The sequence below is a fragment of the Schistocerca americana genome, chromosome 7 (assembly GCF_021461395.2).
Source record: "Schistocerca americana isolate TAMUIC-IGC-003095 chromosome 7, iqSchAmer2.1, whole genome shotgun sequence".
NCBI lineage: Eukaryota > Metazoa > Arthropoda > Insecta > Orthoptera > Acrididae > Schistocerca > Schistocerca americana.
The window spans coordinates 52,979,928-53,006,904 of NC_060125.1; the positions used below are offsets into that span (position 1 = coordinate 52,979,928).

A 26,977-nucleotide genomic window follows, 5' to 3' on the forward strand; every position below is an offset into this window, starting at 1 on the left:
CTCACCACAGCACTCCTCGAACACCCCAACAAATCGTGCAGTTTACTTGTGCTCGTGCCGAGCCTTCGGACCATCACAATCTGCGCAATCAAACTCAGACAGATCGTGCGCTAATTCTACACACGGACAGCACGACCGCTGACACTACATGCACCTTGCATGCGTGTGACTGGCAGTTATTCCTCGCCAGGTGCCGTTGCTATGGGACTTAACATCCGAGGTCATCAGTCCACTAGAACTTAGAACTACTTAAACCTAACTAACCTATGGACATCACACACATCCATGCCCGAGGCAGGATTCGAACCTGCGACCGTAGTGGTGGCGCGGTTCCAGACTGAATTGCCTAGAACCGCTCGGCCACAGCGGCCGGCCCAGTGATCATAATGTAGCGGCTGTTCCTAGCATATGCTGTGCACATGTAACGGGACTCACGAATTTCTAACAGAAACGATTGTTACCTTACGACAAGTGAGGAAATCTATAAGAAAACAGTCGTAGATTAATTTGATGGAAGTCCTCTTTTTGTCTCGCTTTGTCGTAATATTTTCATTTGTCTCAGTACCGCGCCAACATTTGAAGGGTGTGTTTGAAGTACCTCAGACTTTTCTTCTTATGCCGCATTCCTCACAAGATATCCTGAGGACGGCAGAAATATTTAAATAATAATATAATAAATCATACCAACAATGTCGTGTTTATGCCTTCAGCCAAGATAGTAGATGCATGCGTGATTCTTTCAGTTGTTCTTTCAGTCCTACTTAATTAAGAATTGGCAGTCACTGTGGGGCTTCCACTAACTTACTTGCTTCCCCAAATGTTGTTCTGATTCTAACTTTTCACTCCAGAATCATCACCCGATTTTTGCCAAGTTGTTGATACTTTCATTCAGCTGAAATCTGTCTTGAGAATTCATGAACGTAACTGTTCTCTGATATCCGTGCACTTTGTGCTTGACTTGAAGTTCACAGGATCTGTTATCTCGTAACAATGTGTTAGTAAATATGTGATGTAACATCTGACGTATCTGAGCTTATGGTCACCTGATTGGGCTTTACAGTGACCTTCCCATTCAGTAGTTTGCTGAATTTAGTATTCTCAGAACCTTCGTCAGTTACTCCACACATTTTTCATGTGTATTAGGACCACCCCTGTTTAGTTAATTCAGTTCACTATGGTATCCATTGTGTGACACCTGTGATTAAATTTACGTGACCTATGTACTGGTAAGCTCACTCTGTACAGATCATTCTCACATGGACAACCGTAACTTCACATCTGCTCTCCACAACAGTTCTGCCTACCGAAATACATTTCCCCGTTCACTACAGACATTTGGCGTGTTTCGGGAATGGATTACACGAGACTTGCCCAGAAAGTAATGCAGCACGTATTTTTCTTCAACAATTCTTTATTGAACATAATGATAATTACACACACGAAAGAATGGTGTTTATCTAAACTCCCTATTTTTCCACGTTATCTCCACCCCGTTCTGTGTCCTTCCTCCAGCGCGAAACAAGGGCGTGTGTGCCATGTCGGTACCAATGCTTGTCCTGATGGTGGAGGCAGTGCTTCGCTGTGTGACTCACCTTCCGATGCAGCGCCAATTGCCGACTCGTTAATGCGTCTGTCCTCGCGACTGTCATCAGTTCGCCGCAACATGTCAGGTGTGACAGCCGTAAATGGTCTCCTCGACCGCTGCAAATAGTGGAGCTCCGCCGAACCGCCTTCTGGTGACCTCACCCTAGGTGTCCAGTGACTGACTGTACTCCTGCCTACAGCAGATGCTCCTAATCGTGTGCTTCTTCTAGTAAGCTGTACAAGCATAAAAAAAAGAAAAAAAACACCCACCGCCATCTGACTGTATGTTACTGTATTTTTTCTGTATAATCCAGATTTCATCTTTCACGCCATTGTCGAGTAGAATGTTCGTAAACCGTTAACATCATTTTGCTGTGTACTGTGCAGGATGACAGACACACAGTTCAACACATTTGCTTAACATTGATAAAAATGGTACAAAACTAACGTCTTGTAGGAATCCAGCACGTTGTCGTACAAGCACTTAAAATCTGGCAAAATCAGACGAAAGCAGATAAACACAAGACTAGCACATGCCTTAGAGACGTGTACCTATTAAAGGAACCGATGGTTTTGCGCGCTGTTAGATACCTGTTCCGTTCTGACTGATCAGAGTATTTCGGAAGTTCGAGCGTCTTTCGTATTTCATGTGGATATTGATTGTCAAGTTTATAAGGGGCTCCTCCACCTCTTCCCTACAAATATTCTTCAGGGCGAAACGTAATACAAAATTAGATCGTTTTAACATAAACACATCACTGAACATGTATTCTCTCTTAGTTATATTATGCACGAGTTCCTTAGATACATTAAACCCGAGCTATCCTTAAGCGGGTCTGAGCTTTTCCCGACACTATTTACTGTTCTGCTATCAAATCAGACCAGAAAATAGAAACCCTATTCAAATGTATGTTTCATTCCCAGGTAATGTGAAACTCTCCTTATCATTTCCACTATAAACATCGTGTGCTATACATTTACTTTTCTTTATTCCTCACGTGAAACTGGACCGGTTCTTTCCCATTCACACGTATTAATTACATTATCTACAATTATAAAGTGTGAACTATTTTTAAAGAGACTTAGACATTCCGTAAATCGTAAAACGACCCACTTCCAACCTTAGGACTATACTTAAATGATTACTGACTTCGGTTGTCCTGTTCAAAGGAAATAAAATTCATCGCAATTAATTATTCGCCTTGATTAACGGGGAACAAGTTTCATTTCTCTAACAATCACTTAGGATATACTGTCGCAAAAACTAACATTTTATGGAGCATTTCACTAAGCCCGAATAACACATCATTTATAAATGACTGAGATGTGCGAACGTGTTATTGATATGTAACATCGACCTGTTCGATTATGTTTCTCAAACAGTTTTATGGACGTCTGCAGAATTTCCAGGTGTGGTCCCAACAGCTCGGAGTAAGAAATGAATTTGGTATCACATGATAACTTGATACCTTACAAGTTTCCTATTCACATAAATGTTGTGAAGTAAAGTGGATCGTGAGATGGTAGAAACGTTGGATAGTTTATCTCTTTGAATTATGAGGTGTCTTTTTCTATAGCCAAAGTCTGCAAAGGATTTTCATACTAAGATGTCAGAATTGCTGAAGGAGAAGTGTCATACTTACGGCACAGTCAGAACCCGATTTTCCCTTTTAAATTCTGAATCCGAAGTGAGTGGCTCAGAACATCAACAAACAGTTCTGTGATTAGGACCGTCGAATATCCGTCAGAAAGGAAATCAAGATACTTAAATCCTCCACGGAGTGTATTGATTTCATTATTAACAATATTGTACGCATGAGAAAGCTTTCAACGAAGTGGATGTTGAAATATTTGAATAGGAGGAGGAGCAAAAGAATAGAGTAACGTCCCGTCGACAACGAGGTCATTAGAGAGGGAACACAAGCTCGGATTAAGGAAGGATGAAGAAGGGAAGTGGCCGTGCCCTTTCGAAGGAACCATTCCGGCATTTCCCTTAAGCAATTTAGGAAATGATGGAAATCCTAAATCAGGATGGCCGGACGGGGGTATGAACCGTCGTCCTCCCGAAATTGAGTCCAGTGTGCTAACTACTGCACTACAGGAAGAAACATGAGTCGAATCATCCAAAACATTTTTTCGCCCCGTTGACGCTTCGAAGGACTTTTTGTCCAAATTAGTAGTTAAGAATGAAGTATGGGTCCACTTTTAAGGTCCTGAAATCAAATAGTAATGAATGTTACATAGTAGATACTGGAAGAGGCTGCTATCTAAGAAGTTGCGCGTCCAAAAATGGCCAGAAATACAGGGCATCTGCTTCCCGGGACAACACGTATTCCGTTCATGGACTACCTGCCTAAGGGCTGAAATATATCCGAAGAATATTACGTAGACAATAGCTGAACGACAAAAGTGTGTAGGTACGTCTTGAAAGATAACAATAGCGATTCTTTTGCTGCAGAACAACACAGCTTAGCAAATTTCCCCAGATGTCACTGTCAAGTTGATGGTTCTGTGTTTTCAGTTGGTCAGCCATTCCTCTTATTCACAGCGTCTGGTCCCTAAAGTATGTGGAAGGTCATTTTGACGACAGGGGAAACATAAAACAGAGCTCTGAAAGCTAGTTTGACCGCCTATCATATAACTGCGCTTTAAATGAAATAGGGAATCTGGAACAATGGTACACCTTCCTCATTACTATCTTGAGAGATGGAGGAGGGTAGAAGGGATCCACTAGTTGAGTTAATGTGTGTTGAATAGCTATATCTCTTTTCTTTCTGTGCAAAAATAGGACTTTTTCAGCTCTGGCGTATGAATATTGATTCGTCACGTCTAGTTTCTTCCATTGTGTGCTCTGTACATTTCATTTCGGAATGTGGAATGTTCTACATGGCTGTTCATCATACACTGATGTTCTCTGTTGAACTGTATTCTATGTACTAACTGGAAATCGGGCATTTTATCGTCAAAAGGCACTTAATTGACCACTTGACAGTTGCTTTGCCAGATCATGTAAAGCACTCCTTGAATGGCTAGCAACAGCTAATGTAGTTATTGAGACATAAAGAGATAATCCTAAAGTTTTGTTTATCTTGGCGAATATATCTTTCAGGCTGCCTTCACAACGACTTCCTTTTATTGATTTTTACAATGTTTCGGCTAACTGTGACTGTGCGTGGAGAAAAACCGTAAATATTCTCTGGTAAAATTTTTTGCGTCATTTCTATTACAATTAGTGAATAGGAAGTTACAGGCGAATGATGGTAGCAAAGGATTACGACTGGTGAATGAAAATAGACTGATATCCGCTTTACACGTGATGGAAATTGTTAAAAGATAAGAACTCATTTTCAGAAGTCGTGGAAGTGTTTCATACTTTACTCACGAGCATGGTGGTTGAGAACAGCAACGAGTGTAACGGGTTTGGCAGATATTCCTCATTCTGATAAAATAAAACAAACTGAAAGTCTTACTCTCTTTATGAAAATACAGTGACAAATGCTGTGGTGTCACCGCCAGACACCACACTTGCTAGGTGGTAGCATTTAAATCGGCCGCGGTCCGTTAGTATACGTCGGACCCGCGTGTCGCCATTGACAGTGATTGCAGATCGAGCGCCGCCACACGGCAGGTCTAGTCTAGAGAGACTCCCTAGCACTCGCCCAGTTGGACAGCCGACTTTGCTAACGATGGTTCACTGTCTACATCCGCTCTCATTTGCAGAGACGACAGTTTAGCATAGCCTTCAGCTACGTCATTTGCTACGACCTAGCAAGGCGCCATATTCAGTTACTATGTCTTCTGAACAGACAATATTGTGAAATCATGTACCGTGAAGAGCGACGTTCATCATTAATAGATTTAAGTTAAGTATCGAACTAATTACGTCCGCTTTCTCATTCCCTGTCATGTTCCAGACCTCACGTACTGTTCTTCCCTCCTCACGCCAGCCTGCGTGAGCTAAAAAGCGTGCATTTCGGCCTCCTCTAGTAACACGGTGTTGGCTCTTCTGCCAACACTACAATGCTATTCGGAAATATATTCTGCAAGTGTAATGATGGATTTGTTGGGCTTAATTGCACCGAAACAGTTTTGTTATTATTGTTGTTGTCAAGGCTGGAGTGCTCGGAGTTGACCTGAAATGTGTCTACCCTCGTGCCACATCTCACGAACGCGAAAGTGATTTAACAAAATTTCAAGGAAGACGTGCCATTAGTGATAGAGCGGCCCCACTACATTTTATATAGATGTTGATGAATGATTAAATCTTAGGATCTCAATAAAAAAACTCCCTAAATTCAGAGGTAAAACTGGAAAATAATGTATGAGCAAAAACGCAAATATGTTATTACATATCACTGTTTTCACCTTCACTGTTAAGATATTTATAACAGAAATAACAACCATACAACATGATCGTGTAAAATAGCCTATTTTCATCTGTCACTGGCTGAAACTTTTCCTTTGATCATGTGACGAATACTTTTCTCAAACGACTTTGTTCGATATTCTCGATATCAAACTAAGCAACACTGCCAGGATAACCTCTTCGCAGCTAAAAAGCAAGGCGATATCCGTAAAGCAGGTTGAAATGGTGGCTGCGCTCGGGCGTACGACACCTCTGGAAGGTGTGCAGCTAGGTACACTCACTCGCAATGGTGATGACGGTGGACACGTATGTGCCGATCAGGATGGCGAGCGGCAGCACGAACATGCACATGAGGCTGAAGGCGGCGTACAGCTGCTCCTGCCACGGCTCCGTGTAGAAGCCGTACGTCACGCACTGCAGGAACAGCTCGCAGAACGGGCCCCTCTCCACGTGGAAGATCACCATCTGGAAGGAGAACAGAGGCACGCTGGTATACAAGTAACAGAACAAGGTGTACTAGTCTGAGCCACCGGTTGATTCTCAAGACGTACTCGGTACTAAGTGGAAGACACCGCGTCTTAAATGTGGAGAGTATCATCGAAAAACAATGAAGTACAAAATACGGTTGAGTTAAAAAACGGATTTATAAGTGACAGCTTGTGGCGAAAGGTCGACATGAGGCTGTGAAAACAATCAGATGATGCAGTATTGTCGTCTACAGGCTGTCGGACTTTGTGAGTCTGGAGACTTGTATTCCAGTGCCCTGGAACATTCTTGATTGTTGAATTTCCGTAATTTCTCTAATTTGCCGTTTCATCAAGAGTTATCATCTTGAACCTCTACTCTAGGTTGTTCATCACACAAGTGTTAGCATATGACAATCCATGATGGTTCCAACTGGTGTCATAAAATTACTTGTGTCGAAAAAATGTTTAATGTAAAATAATGAGTTCAATAAATAAAATGAAATAATTTTTGTGTATAAGCACACCGCAGTTAAAGAAAGGAAGTCAACCCGATGTATGTACAACAACTTTATTTACGTCCTACATACCTCAAGGTTTCGTGGCTGTCTTACGAAAGACTTCTTATCTTGCCAAGTCCCTTGTCGTGCTGACTACATTATGTCTAATGCACTTTCTGCCCTGCGGCTGTTAGCTGTCCCACCTCTAATCGAGTCTCTGCGAGGCCGTATTGCTCTAATTTTAATACAAAATCTCACGCACAGCTAAAGTCAGAATGCGCAATTGAAGGAAGTCCACATTCATATATAGGGCTGTTCCATGCTGTGCATGTTCTTGTGTCCACTTACAAGCTTAACTCTGGATCTTTCATTCTGCTATACCAATATTGTGTAACATTTTGTAAGATACTATGCACTCGCAGGGATCAGTGAGTCCACTGCCACACATTTCTCAGTGCCGTTGCCTTATTTCAAACAAATATTCTCGTAGAGACAATTACCACTGATAAGATGTCATTTTTTATTTTATAGACTTTGTTCAGGTTTTCCGACCGTAGGCAATATTCTAACCTACATAATACGCAACTGTATCGGTAGGACATACTGCAGGAACTACAAACAGCACTTCAGCCGCTGTTGTCAAGAAAGGTTTGGAGATTCCAGGTGTATGCGTCCTTCCACACACCTCAGTATAGCTTTCCAGCCGTAATCGATTTGCCCATACACCAGCTCCAAAGTCCACTGCTGAATACGAAGTTGAGGTACACAAGCACAACATTCAGTGACATTTTGTAATCTACAATACTGAAACGGGCTGTTTAGTGCACAATTTTGACAGCCTTCGACGAACTGTTGCTATCGGTGTGGAAACATTTCTTCTCTCCCCTGCCCCTCCCCCCCCCCCCCCCTCAACATCAATGTGCAAATCTATATATTTGAAAACTATATTTCCATTTATTACAATTCCACGGAACCCAGTAGTGTAGACTAGCGTATCTCAACCGCCGTTTCGCAACACATCGTTGTGTCGCGAATATATGTCGGGTGTGTCGCGAGACCTTTGATTTGTTCTGATCTTCCGGAGATAAAATATCTCTCACAGATAAAAGATTATCTCAAAATCGTTCCTTCGAGTAGCCTAATTTCAAAAAAATCACCATCATTATAAGTGAATATACGCATAACATTTTGAAAAATGTAGGTGCTTCTCATTTGTTTTGCTTTTTGCATCTAGGAGAAAATTCATGTGTAGCGTTGTTGCGGAAGTTCGAAATGTACGCTTCAAAGGAGAAAAGATTGAGAACTACTGGTTTAGACAACGGAACACCGCATAAACATGAAGTGTTCTTTTGGGACTGCGTGAAACAGCGATTCCTACCTCTGCATCTACATACTCGTACTTACTCCGCAACTCCACCGTACGGTGCATGACGGAGGCTACTTTGTACCATTGCTAATCATTTCCCTTCCTAGTGATTAAAATTCTTCTGGGTATTATGCCGCGACATTGCTGAAAACTAACAACAATAATAAACTAAAACCGACATTTCGACCGAATTGCGACGGCCTTCCTTAGGGCACGGCAGTCGTTGTAACTCGGCCGAAACGTTGGTTTTAGTTTATTATTGGCCGGCCGTTGTGGCCGAGAGGTTCTAGGCACTTCAGTCTGGAACCTCGCGACCGTTACGGTCGCAGGTTCGAATATTCCCGCGGGCATGGATGTGTGTGATGTCCTTAGGTTAGTTAGGTTTAAGTAGTTCTAAGTTCTAGGGGACTGATGACCTCAGATGTTAAGTCCCATAGTGCTCAGAGCCATTTAAACCATTTGTTTAGTTTATTATTGTTGTCTGTTTTTAGCAATGACGCGGCATAATACCCAGAAGAATTTTAATCACTATGACACCGGCCGCGGAAGCCTACGTTCTTATTTCCCTTCCTGTTCCACTCGCAAGCAGAGCGAGAGAAATCGACTTTCTATATGCCTCCGTATGAGGCCTAGTTTCTCGTGTCTTATCTTCATGGTTCTTACGTGAAATATACAAGGGACGTTCCGAAACTAAGGTCTCCTATTTTTTTCTGGTGACTTTGGATGTCCGCGTCAGATGTCACTGGTGTAGTGCCAATGCCTGAACCTTCCTCTTTCATTTTCAAGTGATTCCATTGTTCTGCGGTAGTTTTCGCCAGTAGAGGAGTGTTCCAAAATGGAGGCTGATATGGACGCGCGTATAAAACAGCGATACGTAATTGAATTTCTCATTGGTGAAGAAATTCCGCCGATTGAAATCCATCGACGCTCGCTGAAGGTATAAGGAGACAATACAAAAGTCATGAGCAATGTGAGGCCATGGGTACGACATTTTGAAGGTGGTGGAAAGGGTGTGCACGACAAGCCACGGCCCAGTCTACCCTGCACATCTGTCATTCCTCGGAATGAAGAGCGTATTGACCAACTCATCCGTGCTGAGCGGCCGATATCGACCAGAGAATTGTGTGTGCACAGCTGAATGTTGGCTAGAATGCCTTGGAACAAATGCTGAAACGTCTTGGTTATCGCAAAGTCTCTGCGAGACGGGTCCCGCGGGTGTTTGCTAATGAACAAAAAAATGAACGAATGGAAATTTGTCACGATCTGCTGGACCAATATGAAGCTGAAGGTGAACATTTTCTGAATAGCATCACCGGAGATGAGACGTGATGTCACCATTACGAGCTGGAATACGAAAGACAGTCAATGCATGCCGACATGTGAATTCTGCGTTAAAGAAGAAATTCAAGGTACATCCGTCTGCAGGCAAATTGATGCGCGCACTCTTTTGGGATAGCCAGGGAGTGGTTCTTTTGAATGTCCTGGAGCCTGGAGAAACTGTCAGTTCAGCGCGCTACACGACGACACGGACTAAGCTGAAAGCCCGAATTTCCAGGGTAAGGCAGAGGAGAAGACCAACTTTCACCCACAACATGATAACGTCAGGCAGCACACCAGTTTCGCCACGGAACAACTCATTTCAAAATGCGGCTGGACTGTCTTAACACATCTAACGTACAGTCCCGATTTAGAGCCATCAGACTTCCATCTCTTTGGGCCTATGTAAGATGGACTATGTGGCGAAAATTTTCAAGACCCTGGTGCTGCTGTCAAAACTTTAAGGAAGTGGCTCACCTCAGGTGGTTCCAGTATTTATAAGGGCGGCATGCGGGGTTGTTTCATCGTTGGCAAAAGTGCCTAACGAAAGGTGGTGACTATGTGGAAAAATGATATTCTGTAGCTGAAGTATGGCTCTATTTACCTGTGCTGTTGCGATTTCTTTATCTCCTGTAGTTTCCATGAATAAAAATTTGAGGCATTACTTTCGGAACGACCCTTGTATGTTGGTGACAGTAGAATCGTTCTGCAGTCACCTTCAAATACAGGTTCTCTACATTTTCTCAATAGAGGTCCTGGAAAAGCACGTCGTCTTCCCTTCACGTTTCCCACTTGAGTGCTCGAAGCATCTCCGTAATACTTGCCTGTTGTCCGAAGGGTTTTCGGTGCAAGTGTATGTATGACTAGCCGTGTTTGCAAATATCTTTCCTGCTGATTCTAATGCATTTGGGATAGAAAGAAAAATGTTGACGATATATCGCTTGCGGCTCGTATCTCAAACACGACTACTGATACAATAGCGTGTGTGTGAGACATCTGCGGTCTCAAACTCTCCGACTGTCCATGCGAAGACTCTTAGGAAAATGTTAAATCTATCGTGGACAGGTATTAAAGTAAAGCCGAATGTCTGCTATTGATAATTAAAGCACAAATTGTCTGACGAGAAGACGACTACACAAACTGTAACTGGTAGATATTTCTGCAGCATGTGTGTCAAATATGCTAGTTGTCTGCGTGTCACCATCAGGTAGAATCAGATCAAATGGCACCAACTGGACACGGTATAGGGCAGGTGGCTATTACGATTGCAGTGTACGGTTGTCTGCATAGCACTGATAGGAATCCCCACACATGTGTGACTCCGAAGCTGCGACCGATACCGAAAGAAAACTTCGTTTACATTTGTAGGAGTTTTATAGGCGCCGCCAAAAGTGAACTGGGGCGAATGAAAATCTTTTTGAATGGTCTAGTGGCTAGCGTTGCTGCCTCTAGATAATGTAGTCCTGTGTTCGATTTCCGGCTTAGTTGGGGAGTTTCTCTGCCAGGGACTGGGTGTTTGTGTTTTCCTCATCATTTCATCGTCATAGTTTGTGACAGTGACTAAACTGGACTGTGTAAAAAACGAAAAAAATGGTCTGTGTAAAAACTGGGACTTCGTGTGGACGCTGATGACCGCGCACTTGAGCGCCCCACAAGCCAGACATCAGCAGCATCGTCTTTGGATGGTGTACTTTGGTTAAATAACAAAGTGGTTTATAAGTAAACATAGAAGGGGAATTGACGACCCTACTTCAATCGTGCGCATAATATGGCCGCGGTGGTAGCTCCTGTGAGGTTTCTCTGTAAGTGTTTGACGTGTTGCCCTTAAATGTGCGCTGTTGAGTTCGGTTTGTAGGAGCGAACAGCTTTATCACCTTGCTGCTCAATCTTATTGCTCGCTGTATAGAGTATTTGGGTATTACAAAAACAAAACAAAAAGTGAAGCAAGCAAATAATCCTTATAAAGGTAAGTCGCAAACGTATTGCTTCTCCAATACAACATCTGCGCAATTCCAGTCACGCCAAAGTTACAACACTATTAATGTCTACGGCTACGTGATATCGAATCACCACATGTGAGGTGTACATTACATGGTGATAAACTGCGATGGTCTATCATCATTGCAGATACGTAAGTACTGGCAAATAGCGTTACGACAGCAAGTGTATCGGTAGTGTCTCGCCAATGGCGTGGGCTCCCATGTCCTCTGAGTTCAACCCGTTGGCTTTTTCTTTTTCAGATATTTATGAACTTAGCTCAATGCATCTGCAACACGCCTGGGATTTCTCAATGAATATGGGCATCGATATGGAGACATGCTAAATACTGCCTTCACATGAACGGTGGCCATATGGTACACTTGTTGTATACGTTGTTACTGAATCTTTCTGTCTGAGGTGTGTATAACAAACACTGTCGCTGTCTCACTGGATCACAGCACTGTGGAGCTAATCAACTGCGCAGCAGTATCTTAGTAACTTTGGCGCACAACTGCACTTTTCTGTTTAAAGAATTCTGATACATTAAAACATGTGTAATCTGCTTGTGGTCACTGTCTCAGTAGTAAGATATGTGTGTGCAACGGAGATTTGACACTTGTTTACATTACTTAATTTGCATGAAATCTGACTGCTTTTATGAAAGAAATTTAACTGCAAATGTAGCTACTTATAGTTCGTCAGACGTGGAATCAACCTTGACATAATCAGATAATTCAAAGAGCATTCTTCTTTACTTAATGGGCCCATTAACTCTTCACCAAAAATCGATCTAATCAGTTCTACTCTGCCGTATTCTGCTGCCCTGCGGTGTCTGTCCTCGCCTCTCTCTCTCTCTCTCTCTCTCTCTCTGCGGCTCTTTGCCACATTCTGCCAGAATATTCTGAAAAACGAATGACTGCACACAGAGTGAATGACGTCACAACCGTGTGCACTAGGTTGGGTGAGTTGTGTATGTTCGATCAACTTGCAATCTTTTGTTACTGATAATGTGTAGTTCCGTTGTTCGGTGGCGAAGTGAAGAGGAAAATGCGATTGAGGGCAAAAGTTACTGTATTTGAATTTGCAGAGGATGAAACAGTGAGGATGAAATGATTAGACTTGTGACTGGTTTGATGCGGCCCATCACGAAAGACTTTCTTACGTTAGTTTCGTCATCTCAGAGAGTAGCACTTACAGTCTACGTCCTCAATTATTCGTTGGACGTATTCCATTCTCAGTCTTCCTCTACAATTTTTGCTCTCTACAGCCCCCTCTAGTGGAATGGAAGTTATTCCTTGAAGTCTTAACAGATGTCCTACCATCCTGTCCGCTCTTCTTGTCAGTGTTTTCCGTATGTTCCTTCGTGCACCGATTCTGCGGTGAATTCCTTACGTTAATTTTTAAAGTTCTTCCGCAGCCAGTTTACATTATGTAAATTCTTTATTCCGCAGGCGAAAGCTGCAGAAATTTGTGTAAATCTGATAACTGAAAGTCATGCAAAAGCATCTTCAAGAACAGAAAGACAGCCACTGCAGTAACTGTATTTCACGCCAAAGCGAAGTCAAACTGACGAGTAAAACAATGTCTGTCCCTGCGTGAGAACACATAAGTGCGAACAGTGCGGGACGAGATACTATGATATGTGGTAGTTTGGATAAGTTCTTGCGTTTGCTCTAATAGCTGAAGGAGTAAAGGCGATCGCTCACGGTAAGAGGCAAATCTGGGTTCGAGTCCTACTCCGGCAAAAAATTTCGTGTGGTTCTAGTAAAGGGCACAGTTGTTGTACACTAACGGAAAAAAGTCGCAGCATCAAAAAGGAGTTATGCGATATGAACGACATTTGGCAGGCGTGTTTTTCCACCTGAAAGATGACGTCTATTCAGATTTCGCACCAGTCTCATAAGAGTGGCGCTAGTAACACCATATGAGGGTGCAAATCAGGTTTGCTAAAAATATACGCTGTAACCGTCGTGAGCGTTAGTTACCTTTGAGATTGGATGTGGTGAGCTGACGTTAGTCAAGAATGCTTCCAATGCGACAAAGACGCCATTATCAACAACTCACTGAGTCTGAACGAGAATGGGAATCGAGAAGTTTAATGTTTCTTCTGCGATCCTGCGAAACCCTTGACAGGAATGTAGGCACAGTATATTGTATTGTACTGCATGTTAATCGGGTACCTAGAAACGACGGAGAGGCTCCGTCCCCGCCACAGCCGCAGTGGTCCACAACCCCACGACGACTACCGCAGTCCACCCGGCTCTTTCAGGGTTAATTGTGCGGTCTGGTCCCCAGTGGACCCCCCCCCCCTCCTCCCCTCCCAGGGGAACGAGTGTAACCCCTGTGTTTGTGTGGTAGAGTAATGGTGGTGTACCCGTACGTGGAGAACTTGTTTGCGCAGCAATGAAAATGGCTCAAATACGCTAGTCTACACTACTGGGTTCCGTGGATTTGTAATAAATGGAAATATTGTTTTCAGATATATAGGTTTGCATATTGATGTTGAGGGGGGGGGGGGGTAGGGGAGGGGCAGGGGAGGGAAGAAATGTTTCCACACCGATAGCAACAGTTCGCCGAAGGCTGTCAAAATTGTACACTAAACAGCCCGTTTCAGTATTGTAGATTCCAAAATGTCACTCAACGTTGTGCTTGTGTACCTCAACTTCGTATTCAGCAGTGGACTTTGGAGCTGGTGTATGGGCATATCGATTACGGCTGGAAAGCTATAGTGAGGTGTGTGGAAAGACGCATACACCTGGAATCTCCAAACCTTTCTTGACGACAGCGGCTGAAGTGCTGTTTGTAATTTCTGCAGTATGTCCTACCGATACAGTTGCGTATTATGTAGGTTAGAATATTGCCTACGTCGGAAAACGTGAACAAAGTCTATAAAATAAAAAATGGCATCTTATCAGTGGTAATTGTCTCTACGAGAATATTTGTTTGAAATAAGGCAACGGCACTGAGAAATGTGTGGCAGTGGACTCACTGATCCCTGCGAGTGCGTAGTACCTTAAAAAAAATTGTTCAAATGGCTCTGAGCACTATGGGACTTAACATCTATGGTCATCAGTCCCCTAGAACTTAGAACTACTTAAACCTAACTAACCTAAGGACATCACACAACACCCAGTCATCACGAGGCAGAGAAAATCCCTGACCCCGCCGGGAATCGAACCCGGGAACCCGGGCGAGGGAAGTGAGAACGCTACCGCACGACCGCGCAGCAATAGCCGACATAGTGTAGCTGAGGCGGAATAAGGGGAACCAGCCAGCATTCGCCGAGGCAGGTGGAAAACCGCCTAATAACCATTCACAGACTGGCCGGCTCACCGGACCCCGATCCAAGTCCCCTGGGCGGATTCGTGCCAGGGACCAGGCGCTCCTTGCCAATCCGGAAAGCGGTGCGTTATACCGCACGGCTAACCGGGCGGGCTTGAGGCACTGTGTATCACTGCTGACAGCTGTGATCAAGAGAATGTACGGCGCGAGAAGACTGGACTCCGGATGGCCACATGGCACTACAGACAGGGAAGACCATCGTGTTCGGTGTATGACTGACGCATCATACTGTATCTGCAGCAGCTATTTGAGCAGCAGTTCACACCAAAACGAAGTGTTGCAAATCGATTACTTCAAGAACAGATCCGAGCTACACGCCTTGCATCGTGCATTCCAGTGACTCCAAACTACTGTCATTTGCCACTTCAGTGGTGTCAAGGGAAGGCTCATTTGACGGCTGAGTGGAGGTTTGTTGTGTCTTCTGATGAAAGCCGATTATGGCTCGGTGCCAGTGCTAGCCGTTTGTTGGTTAGAGTGAAGCCAGGTCAGCGTCTGCAACCAACCTGTCTGCAGTCTAGACACGGTGGACGTATACCTGGAGTTATAGTCTAACGTGCGATTTCTTATGGCAGCAAACGGTTCAAATGGCTCTGAGCACTATGGGACTTAATATCTGTGGTCGTCAGTCCCCTAGAACTTAGAACTACTTAAACCTAACTAGCCTAAGGACATCACACACACCCATGCCCGAGGCAGGATTCGAACCTGCGACCATAGCGGTCACTCGGTTCCAGACTGAAGCGCCTAGAACCGCACGGCCACACCGGCCGGCTCTTATGGCAGCAGGTGTACTCTCTTGGTTATCCCACGCACCGTGGCTGCAAATTTGTACGTCACTCTGGGGATTCGATCTTTTATGGTGCCACTCATTAACAGCATTCCAGGATAACCCTCGACCACATACCGATCTTGTATTCTAACATGCTCTAGAGAGTGTAGACATGTTGCCTTGGCCTGCTCGTTTGCCTGCTTGCATTCAACATTCTGGCGGTTGTACCGCTTATTAACGTACCGGCATTGCACATTTACAATGGCTTGTCTCTCTCTTGCATTAACCTGTGGTCTTGGAACGCTAATCACTTTAATATTTTACCTAGACAAATGTGTCCTCCAAATTTCGTTACTCTACATAATTTTTTGTGTTGTGTTTCTTTCCGTCAGTGTATTATCGTATCTGGGAACACATTTTGTGTATTTAATACGAACGACATTACAACGAACATTCGAATTTTGTGCTGCTTTCACGTTTTTCGATACCTAGTCCATGCCAAAATTCTGTCGAAGAAGCGTATGGTAAGTAGGATAAAGAGAAATCTAATGGTGAACGACAGTAGGTGCAGCGATGTATGTTCTCGAGGAAGTAGATCGTTTTAATGATTAAATCTGCGCGCGAAAAGCTAGCCGACACTAGTGCAGAGTGAAAGACTCATTTTGGACACACTGGCAGTACAGTCGGCACGTGCTAAATAAGCGACAGCAATGTAGATTGCGACACTCATTTAGGGGAGATGATTAGCTCTTTAAACGTGACTGCTTTGTTCACACATTTATTTGATGTGGTATACGAGTACAAGGATTCGCAGCACTATACTGGGTGTTTCAAAATGTCGTTTTAAAAACTCTGAGACAGGTTACTTACACCAAAAGAAGAAGAAAAAATGTGTATTAAACATGATCTCTAGAATACATACCTTAAGATTTAAGAGCATTTCTTTAGTAGAAGATACGTGTTTCACTGTAGCGAAGACGAACAAGAGCTAGTAACTCTTAAGGCATACTCTTCCCAAAGTATGGAAACCAACGTGCTTGGAGTAGAAGATCCGTGCTTTACGGTATCGAAGATGAACAAGTTTTCAAATCTCTGAAGGTGTGCATTTAAGAGCCCATGTTTACTGAACATTTTGCTGTTGTTTTTGGGTAAGGAACCTGTCCCCAAATTTTTAAAACGTCTTCTACAACACCCCGTATATTGATAAAATTTCCTGCCGCGTCAGGTGACTGTCTTCTGGTTGTTGCTGTCTTCTTTGCATAGGTACACTGACTTTTGTGACGTCTCTGTTGCTAGCTCCAGCAAAGAGACGGTGCATACTATTGAACAGTGATATCTTCACCATCAACAATCTGCGAAATAGGCAGTAGCGTGTTCTATAAAACGGACATCGTATTGTATTCGAAAAGACGTTGCTGGGACAGCGTCTTGAAAGAAGCGATCGACGTAAACATTTGTGACAATACTCTCAATATAGACGTGGGCTTGCACCGAAGCACAGCTTGGGACCCAACAGTCTCTGAAGAGTGAAGCGGGAGCGGCGGGCGCACCACGAAAACATTACCTTATTATAGCGCTAGAGCGAGCACCAGTGACGTCACAGAATGGAGCGCGTCTTTATTTGAGAAAACTTTTCATACTCGCTAATATGAACACTTATATTTGCTACGTCTAATATGTTTATTGACCTTTAATTAAAGAACTGTTATATGTTCTGCCTCTCTCCGTCAGACACTATAATTTTGTCTGCCATTGTCCAAATATCCTTTGCACTGTTGTATTTTACAGTAAGTTAATTGTAAAATGCGACAAACTGCAAACAGTTACATGTAACGTTTGTGTATCTCATCGAATTAATTTCTAACAAGTCGATAGTTTTTATCCGCACAACAAATACATATACGTCATCAACAGCAGTCCAACGCAGGGGATATTTCTGTGATATCACAGCCTATCATTGTTGCCGTTAATTACGCGATGTCTGTTTCATCAACAGTGTTAAGAATTTTTCTAATGTGCTTAAAACGTCAATCACAATTCACTTACAGGCCACAGCTCCGTCATTTTCACGTAGAACGTTCCCCCTACGAAACGTTAAAACTAAACTACTCAGTATGAAAGCTGATATTTATCGGCTTGTGCCGAGTCACAGATAAGCGCTACTGTACTGCTGTGATCAAACTTTCTTGCCGTTTCTTCTTAGTTAAGCAGATAAATCACTGCTTTTTGTAGAGGACGTCAAACCACTCCTGCAGTGAAAATCTAAAATCTAATTGCAGTTTTTAATTTTCCCCAAAAGATGACAATGTGACTTAAATAAGCAGTCAAATATCGTACTTTCTCGCACAATAGAGTGTTTTTAAATCTTTAAGGAAATTAAAGAGTGAAACAGTATATTTACTCAGTAGAAAATTGACTGACAGAACCCAAATATCTTTAGTATGATATTAATAGCAACTGAGGATTCGTAAATCAACAACATTAGGCCTAAAGCACTCTCTAAATTGGGGACAATTGGGAGTAAGAGCTACCTGAAACCCTCAAATACCTTCGTTTTATTGGTAGCAAACAAACGAATGAAAGAAATACACAGAGTGTAAGACGTAGTTACGTGTGAAAAGAAGTGAAATTCAGCGGGACAACTTGTGTTTCCAAGCTAATAAGTGGAAAAATGGCCTAGCAAGTACTCTGCTTGAAAGACAATACAGGATCTTGACTACTACCTGATGGAAGGTGAATAGAATGCTTGAAAAAGTCCAAAGGAGAACTTATCCAGCAATGAATGACAAATGGCTTCTGCCGCTATTGATTATGTATCAGCTTTTTGAATGTTCCATCGTGTTCAACAGACCAGGATGTCATCAGTTATTAATACAAAACCTGAACGTTACTTTGAAATTATTAAAAAGGAGAAGCAGCTCTATACATCATCATCGCAGCTCTTAGTCGTTCTGGTAACATTGAGTAGTTTCGTATCGCTCAGAAGGATTGACAGATTTACTGGCGATAATTTTTTTTCGAGTAACGCCTGCGACGACTTATAATGTGCCGTCTTTCACCACAACTACGCTTCAGTTGCTTTGAGAGCTTTTCCTTTTAATGGAATAGTCGTTAATTTAAAAACGTTCCCTTTATTTTTAAAATACGTGATTCTTGACAAAATATTCAGTGGTTGTGTTGTCACACAAAAGTGCAGCACCGGATAGCAGGAATTTCTACCTGATACAGCTCATATCACAATCACATTTATATCTCTGAAAATACCTTCACAACAGAAAAGAGTCTCACACCTTGAAGCGCTAAAGAAACTGGTACAGGTATACTATTCAAACACAGAGAATACGGCGCTGCGGTCGGCATCCCCTATATAAGACAAGTGTCTGAAGCAGTTGTTACATCGGTTACTCCTGCTACAATGTGGAGATTATCAAGATTTAAGGCAGTTTGAACGTGGTGTGTAGTCAGCGCACGAGTAATGGGATACGGCATCTCCGAGGTAGCGATGAAGTGAGGATTTTTCCGTGCGACCTTTTCACGAGTGTACCTTGCATATCAGGAATCCAGTAAACCATCAAATCATCGACAACGCTGCGGCCGGAAAAAGATCTTGCAAGAACGGGGCCAACGACGACTGAAGAGAATCGTTCAGCGTGACAGAAGAGCAACCCTTCCGCAAATTGCTTCAGATTTCAATGCTGGGCCATCAGCAAGTGTCAGCGTGCGAAACATTCAACCAAAAATCATCGATATGGGCTTTCGGAGCAGAAGGCCCACTCTTAACCCCTGATGACTGCACGGCACGAAGCTTTACCCCTCGCCTGGACTGTTGATGACTGGAAACATAGTCGATCGGGTCTCGTTTTAAATTGTATCGAGAGAATGGATGTATACGGATATGGTGACAACCTCATGAATCCATAAACCCTGCAGGTCAGCAGGGGACTGTTGAAGCTGGTAGAGGCTGTGTCATGGTGTGGGGCGTGTGCGATTGGAGTGATGTGGGACCCTTGACACGTCTAGATAAGACTCTGACATCCTGTCTGATCACCTGCATTTATGTCCACTGTGCATTTCGACAGACTCGTGAAATTCCAGCAGGAGAATGCGACACCCCACACGTCCAGAATTGCTTCAGAGTGACTCCAGGAACACTTTTCTGAGTTTAAACACTTCCGCTGTCCACCTAACTCCCCAGACATGAACATTGTTGAGCATATCTGGGATGCCGTGCAACGTCCTGTTCAGAAAGGATCTCCGCCCCCTCGTACCCTTACGGCTTTAACGACACCCCTGCAGGATTCGTGGTGTCAGTTCCCTCCAGCACATTAGTCGAGTCCATGCCACGTCGTGTTGCGCCGCTTCTGCGTGCTCGCGGGGGCCCTCATGATATTAGGCAGGTTTACCGGTTTCTTTGGGTCTTCACTGTAATATACAATAACCAAAACGTACAACACACCACACAGAGTAATGCAATGACCCTCAGACTAAAGACGTACACTTTTATCACAGTGTATTCAATTTCTTCTGTCGGTCTGCAGAACAGCATGTAACAAATGAAGGGACATTCTCTTAGGGTTATTGTTCAAAATTTCGATCACCGTGGTGACGACAGAGTCTACAGTGACGCACCATCGACCATCTTACATGCTCAAGAATCAGGAGAGTTTCACGTACTACTTCCGTGGCTGCGAGTATCGATCTAAGCCTCAAAAGTAGATTCTTCACATGTTTGCAAACAGTATTAACAGCGCATGCCATCGACATGTGCACTTCAATGCAATTTAGATACAAATCTAAGTGGGACAAGAAACGAAATATAAATATATATATATATAACAAGCCTCCGGAGGCTGCATGTCCCTTGTACCAAAATACTCAGAAGGTAACCATCCATAGGAGTACCAGATCCGGAATTCATGGGTAAATCCTACTTAATGTGCACGGTTTCATCTCACGTCATTCTAGGCAGAGGACGCTGACTCAGAGTAATGTCCCATTTTTATTATTTATCTATTTAATTTTGCAACTGTTACGATATTTTACAAAAAGTTCGCCCAACGCAAATGGCCATTTGATTATGGATGTATGACTTACACATTAAATAGCTGTCTAGAAATGTTACTATTACAATAAAAGACATTTATTGAGAAGTAAGCATAACTTAGTAAGAGCGCGAAAGACAGTGAAAGAGAAACGCAAGGGGTATTATCATTCTAGATGCCTCGTGTCACAAGAGACGTAGTTCATCGGAAACAAGAACAACAGCTCGTTCCTTGATGTTCCACTAATTACCAAGGCGTGTCTTCTGAAGTCGGAGACGTCGTTCGGCTTGCCTACCCTTCTCTGAACACACGGCGTAGTTGGTTTCTCTAACCAAAAAGAAATCAAAAGGCTGGAAGGAAATTAGAGGGCCGTTTCCACATTGTTGAAAATAAGAGCTCCTTTTTTTAATAAAGTTGGATTACAATAAACACAACACCATTGTATTAAGGAAATTAAAAGTTGAAGGACAGCTTGAGAGACAGCAGTAGTGTAAGAGTCGTGTAATAAGTCATTACACCAGAAGGTGAGGGAAAAGTATTCCAATGCCTGCTGCAGGCAGAGAACTTTCCACACGTTCTAGGGGATTGATGATCATAGATGTTAAGTCCCATAGTGCTCAGAGCCATTTGAAACATTTTCCCTAATTCTATTCAATACATCCTCATTAGTTACGTCATCCATCCATCCAATTTTCAGCATTCTTCTGTAGCACCACATCTCGAAAGCTCCTCTTCTCTTTTCATCTAAACTGTTTGTCGTCCATGTTTCACTTCCGTACATGGCTGCACTCCGGATAAATACTTTCAGAAATGACTTCCTAACACTTAAATCTGTATTCAGTGTTAATAAATTTCTCTTCTTCAGAAATGCTTTCCTTGCTATTGCCAGTCTATATTTTATATCTTCTCCATTTCGGCTATCAACAGTTACTTTACTGTCAAAATAACAAAAATCATGTATTACTTTAAGTGTCTCGTTCCTAATCTGATTCCCTTAGCACCACCTGATTTAATTCTACCACATTTCCTTATCCTTGTTTTGCTTTTGTTGATGTTCATTTGTATCCTTCTTTTAGCACACTGTCCATGCAGTTCAACTGGTCTTCCAAGTCCTCTGCTGTCTGTGACAGAATTACAATGTCACCCGTGAAACTCAAAGCTTCTATTTCTCCTCCATGAACTTTAAATCCTATTCCAGATTATTCTTTGGTCTCCTTTACTGCTTGTTCAGAGTACATATTAAACAATATCGGGGATAGTCCACAAAGTTGTCCCACTCCATTGTAAACCACCGCCACCTTTCATATCCCTCGACTCTTACAACTGCTGTCTGGTTTCTCTGCAAGTTGTAAAGAGCCTTGCGCTCCCTGTATTTTAGCCCTGATACCTTCAGAATTTCAAAGAGAGTATTCCAGTCAACAATGTCAAAAGCGTTCCCTAAGTATACAGGTTCTACAAATGTAGATTTGTCTTTCCTTAACGCATCTCCTAAGATAAGTCGTATGATCAGTATTACCGCACGTTTTCCTACATTTCTCCGGAATCCAAACTCATTTTACCCGAGGTCGGCCTCTATCAGTTTATCCATTCTTCTGTAAAGAGCTTGTATTAGCGTTTTGCAACCATGACGTATTAAACTGATAATTCGGTAACTTTCATGCCTGTGAGCAACTGCTTTCATTGGAATTGGAATTGCTATATTCTTCTTGAAGTCCGAGGGTATTTCGCTTGTCTCATACATCTTACACACCAGATGGCTATCAGTACTTCTGATGGAATATCGTCTACCACCGTGACCTTGTTTCGACTTATCTCTTTCAGAGAATTGTCAAATTCTTCTCGCAGTATCATATGTGCCATCTGATGATATTGCTTTGTAGTTATTTTCCCTTGTATAGACACTACACACTCCTTCCACTTTTCGGCTTTCCCTCTTTGCTTAGGACTGGTTTACCATCTGACCTCTTGATATACATACAGCTGATTTTCTTTTCCAAGGCCTCTCTAATGTTCCTGTAGATGTTATCCTAGTGAAATATGCTTCTAAATCCTTACATTTGTCACCGAGCGAGGTGGCGCAGTGGTTAGTACACTGGACTCGCATTCGGGAGGACGACGGTTCAATCCCGTCTCCGGCCACCCTGATTTAGGTTTTCCGTGATTTCCCTAAATCGTTTCCGGCAAATGCCGAGATCGTTCCTTTGAAAGGGCACGGCCGATTTCCTTCCACATCCTTCCGTAACCCGAGCTTGCGCTCCGTCTCTAATGACCTCGTTGTCGACGGGACGTTAAACACTAATCACCACCACCTTACATTTGTCCTCTAGCCATTCCTGCTTGGCTATTTTGCACTTACTGTCAATCTCACTTTTAACAGTTTGCATTCCCTTTCTCCTGCTTCACTTGCTGCGTCTTTTTCTCCTATCACCAATTACATTCAATATCTCTTGTGTTATCCAAGGATTTCTACTAGTCTTTTTACGTATTAGTTTCTATGCGGCCTTCACTATTTCAGCTCTTAAAACTATCCATTTGCCATCCAATGTATTCCTCTCCCCCGTTCTGGTAAACAGTTACCTAATGCTACTTCTGAAACTCACAAAAACCTTTGATTCTTTCAACGTACTCAGATTCCATCTCCTTAGATTCCTACCTTTTTACAATTTCTTCAGTTTTACTCTAAAGTTCACAACGAATAAATTGTGGTTAGATTCCACATCTGACCCTGGAAATGTCTTACAGTTTAATCTGTTTCCTTAATATCTGTATAACCATTATATAATCAATCTGAAACCTTCCGATGCCTGCAGGTCTCTTCACCGTATACAGCTTTCTTTTATGATTCTTAAACCAACTGTTATCGATCACTAAATTCCGCTCTATGCAAAATTCTACCAGACCTCTTCCTCTTTCATTCCTTTGCCCCCTGTCCATATTCACCTACTATTTTTTCCTTCTCTTTCTTTTCCTACTATCGAATTCCAGTCCCCCATTACAATCAAATATTTGCCTCCTTTAACTAACCGAATAATTTCTTTTATCTCTTCATGCATTTCTTCAATCTCTTCATTTTCTGCAGAGCTAGTTCGCATGTAGTCTCGTACTACTGTGATAGGCGTAGGCTTCGTGTCTATCTTCGCTACGATAATGCGTTCACTATGCTGTTCTTAGTAGCTTACCCGCATTCCTGTTTCGTTATTAATTATTAAACCCCCTCCCGTATTACCCCTATCTGGCTTTGAATTTGTAACACTGTATTCACCTGACCATAAGTCCTGTTCCTCCTGCCACCGAACTCCGCTAATTCCCTCTATATCTAATGCTAACCTATCTACTTCCCTTTTTAAATTTTCTGATCTACATGCCAGATAAAGTAATATAATGTTCCACGCTTCGATCCGTAGAACACCAGTTTTGTTTCTCCTGACGACGACATCCTCATAAGTGGTCCCCGACCGGAGATCCGAATGGGGGACTATTTTACCTCGGGAATATGTCAGCCAAGATCATCATTTAACCATACAGTAGAGCTGCATGTCCTCCGGAAAAATTAAGGTTGCAGTTTCCCCGTACTACTAGCCATTAGCAGTACCAGCACAACAAGACCGTTTTGGTTGATGTTACAGGGCCAGATCAGTCAATCATCCAGCCTGTTGCCCCTGCCACTCTCCAGGAACCACTCGTTTGTCTGGCCTCTCAACAGCCAGATACCCTTCGTTCTGGTTGTGCCTAAGGTACGGCTATCTGTATCGCTCAGGCACGTAAGCCTCCCCACTGGCTGTAAAGTCCATGTTTTATAACACATAATGTAATAGATAGCGTTCTGTTATAGAACTATTATAGAACTACGGTTGTTTTCCTGTAATATCTGGATAGCAATGGGGGAGAAGGAAACAACGAAGTCTTTGGTAGACAGAAGATAAACACAAATACATACCTGTTTAATTATTTACATTTTGTCTCTTTCATTATAATTGTATATGCAGTACAGATACATAAAGATCACAATTTCATTACTGAACTAAATATTTTTAGAAACAAATTAACTTTCTTTTAGTGACGAGTAGGCCAGCAACCTCTTTAACGCCAGTCTCTGGTAACCGAACTGTTGTAAATGTTTCAAATGATAAGCAGTACGTTACTTCTTCATATCCAGCTGGTAACCGTTTAAAATATTCCATGAGAATAAACCTGAAAATGATGCGGGATGGTGTGACGATGCCATTTGTAACGGTAAAAGATTAATTTCTGTTTTTGCGAATACAGCCATCTAATGGCGTTCCAGTCGGCGTAAGTTTTATTTCAACGGATACTGAACCTTATTTTACGAGATCTGACTTTTCACCATCTGATGGCAGCAGCCAAAATGTCACAATAAATAAATGTATTAAACGATCTTGGTGCTTCAGTCACACAAATTCACAAGGATCACAGACTCATTTATAAGCTACATCTAGAATATATTCAAGGAACAATAATCATAATTAACCATACAAACAAGTAATTAACATAGTTCGTATCACTGTAACTTCGGCTAATCAATTCATATTTGCAGGGAGTGATGAATGAACTAACTATCATTCGCACAATTTCGTTCCTTCTTTGCTGTCTCGTCATTCTCTCTCTCTCGCTCTCTGTCTGTCTCCCTCTCCCTCCTTCTCTCTCTCTCTCTCTCTCTCTCTCTCGTCATCTGTCCGACGCATCCCAACTTTGGCTGACTCATCTTCCACTCCTTGCTCCACTTACAGAACCGCCCAATGCAATTAGCCACACTTTTCGGCCACAAACACGATAAAACCACTGAAGATCCTCTTTCTCTCCCTTCAGAGAAAATTGACTACAATTGTTTAACCGTCACACATGTTCCTTTCGTATACAGATCTGATGGCAGTTGTACCCAAACAAATCGTAAGGAAAATAGCAAAACAAAATTAACTGCGATCTTGACAAAAATTTTGTCCATAGGTGTTAAAACATTATCACAGTCATCTTTAGAGATTTCCCGTCTTTTATTTGTTCAGGAAGCTTTTTCTGATTCAGTTGGCCCGGAGTTAAACACTGATAGGTGGTCACAGGTAGGCCGTAATGAAACCTGCAGGAGCAGTAACTGGAGTCAGTTGAAGCGTGTCGCTACTAGAGGATGTTAAAAATAGACGACTGGCATAGGAAAAAGTGAAGAGACAAAAGAAATAATAGGCGAAAGAAGATTTCTACGGAAAACAGTCAGTAAATAACAATCAAGAGACGTAGGAGAGACATTGTCAGGGTTGTGGACGCTGTGTATAATAGGTATGGAAAGAGAAAAACATTAACAATGTAGGAAGACGTATAGTTTGTCCTCAACGCTGTCCGATTTCCGTTCTCGCTGCTTCTCTCTTTTTGTTTTAGTGCAAAAAAAAAAAAATCTTATTGAGGCTCAGATGGTGTGAGTAATGAGCTAATCACCCACATGAACATAATAAAGTTGACAGCAGCTAACATCCACGGTCCCAGACATAAGCTATTAATCACGAACGCCACACGAGCAGATGGTTAACCTGTAGCTTATATTTTCGGACAATATCCTCCATCCTCGCCATCAACAAGTAATATGAGAACAAAATCAGAAGATACTCATAATCAGTACTTTTATTAACTTTAAATAGGGATGAATCCAACACTTTACGGAAGTAACTTTTCATGTTTACTCCTTTATAATGCTGTTCACAGTTAGACCTGAGTCGAATGCTAGTACCGCTGCCGGCAAGGGATTCACGAAATAAAAGCATTTTGTGGGTTGGGTTGTTTGGGGAAGGAGACCAGACAGCGAGGTCATCGTTCTCATCGGATTAGGGAAGGACGGGGAAGGAAGTCGGCCGTGCCTTTTAAAAGGAACCATCCCGGAATTTACCTGGAGCGATTTATGGAAATCACGGAAAACCTAAATCAGGATGGCCGGACGTGGGATTGAACCGTCGTCCTCCCGAATGCGAGTCCAGTGTCTAACTACTGCGCCACCTCGCTCGGTATGCATTTTGTGAGGGCAGAGCTTTCTCCGATAGCATTTTGCGCTTCGGTTTGGCAAGACGGAAAGGATTATTTCCTTTCTCCCAGGAGCAGTAAATACGGCTGTGGTTGTCCGACGTAAGCGGACAATAGGATTCGCATAACGCGACGCAGCTCTGCGCCGGATCACACGCGCCCATGAATATTCATGGCAGAGCACGTCACCCACACATGTGATAGAGACGTGAGAACGTGTGTGCTC

At 42.7% G+C, this 26,977-nt stretch overlaps 1 protein-coding gene across 1 annotated transcript in view; it reads right to left on the reverse strand.

The window, feature by feature from the left end:
• Positions 1-26,977, reverse strand: part of LOC124622693 (gonadotropin-releasing hormone receptor-like) — a 625,533-nt gene that overhangs the window by 136,172 nt on the left and 462,384 nt on the right. The window contains exon 3 of the mRNA XM_047148483.1: positions 6,232-6,415. Within this exon, the coding sequence (XP_047004439.1) occupies positions 6,232-6,415 (184 nt within the window). The remainder of the gene's footprint in view (positions 1-6,231; positions 6,416-26,977) is intronic.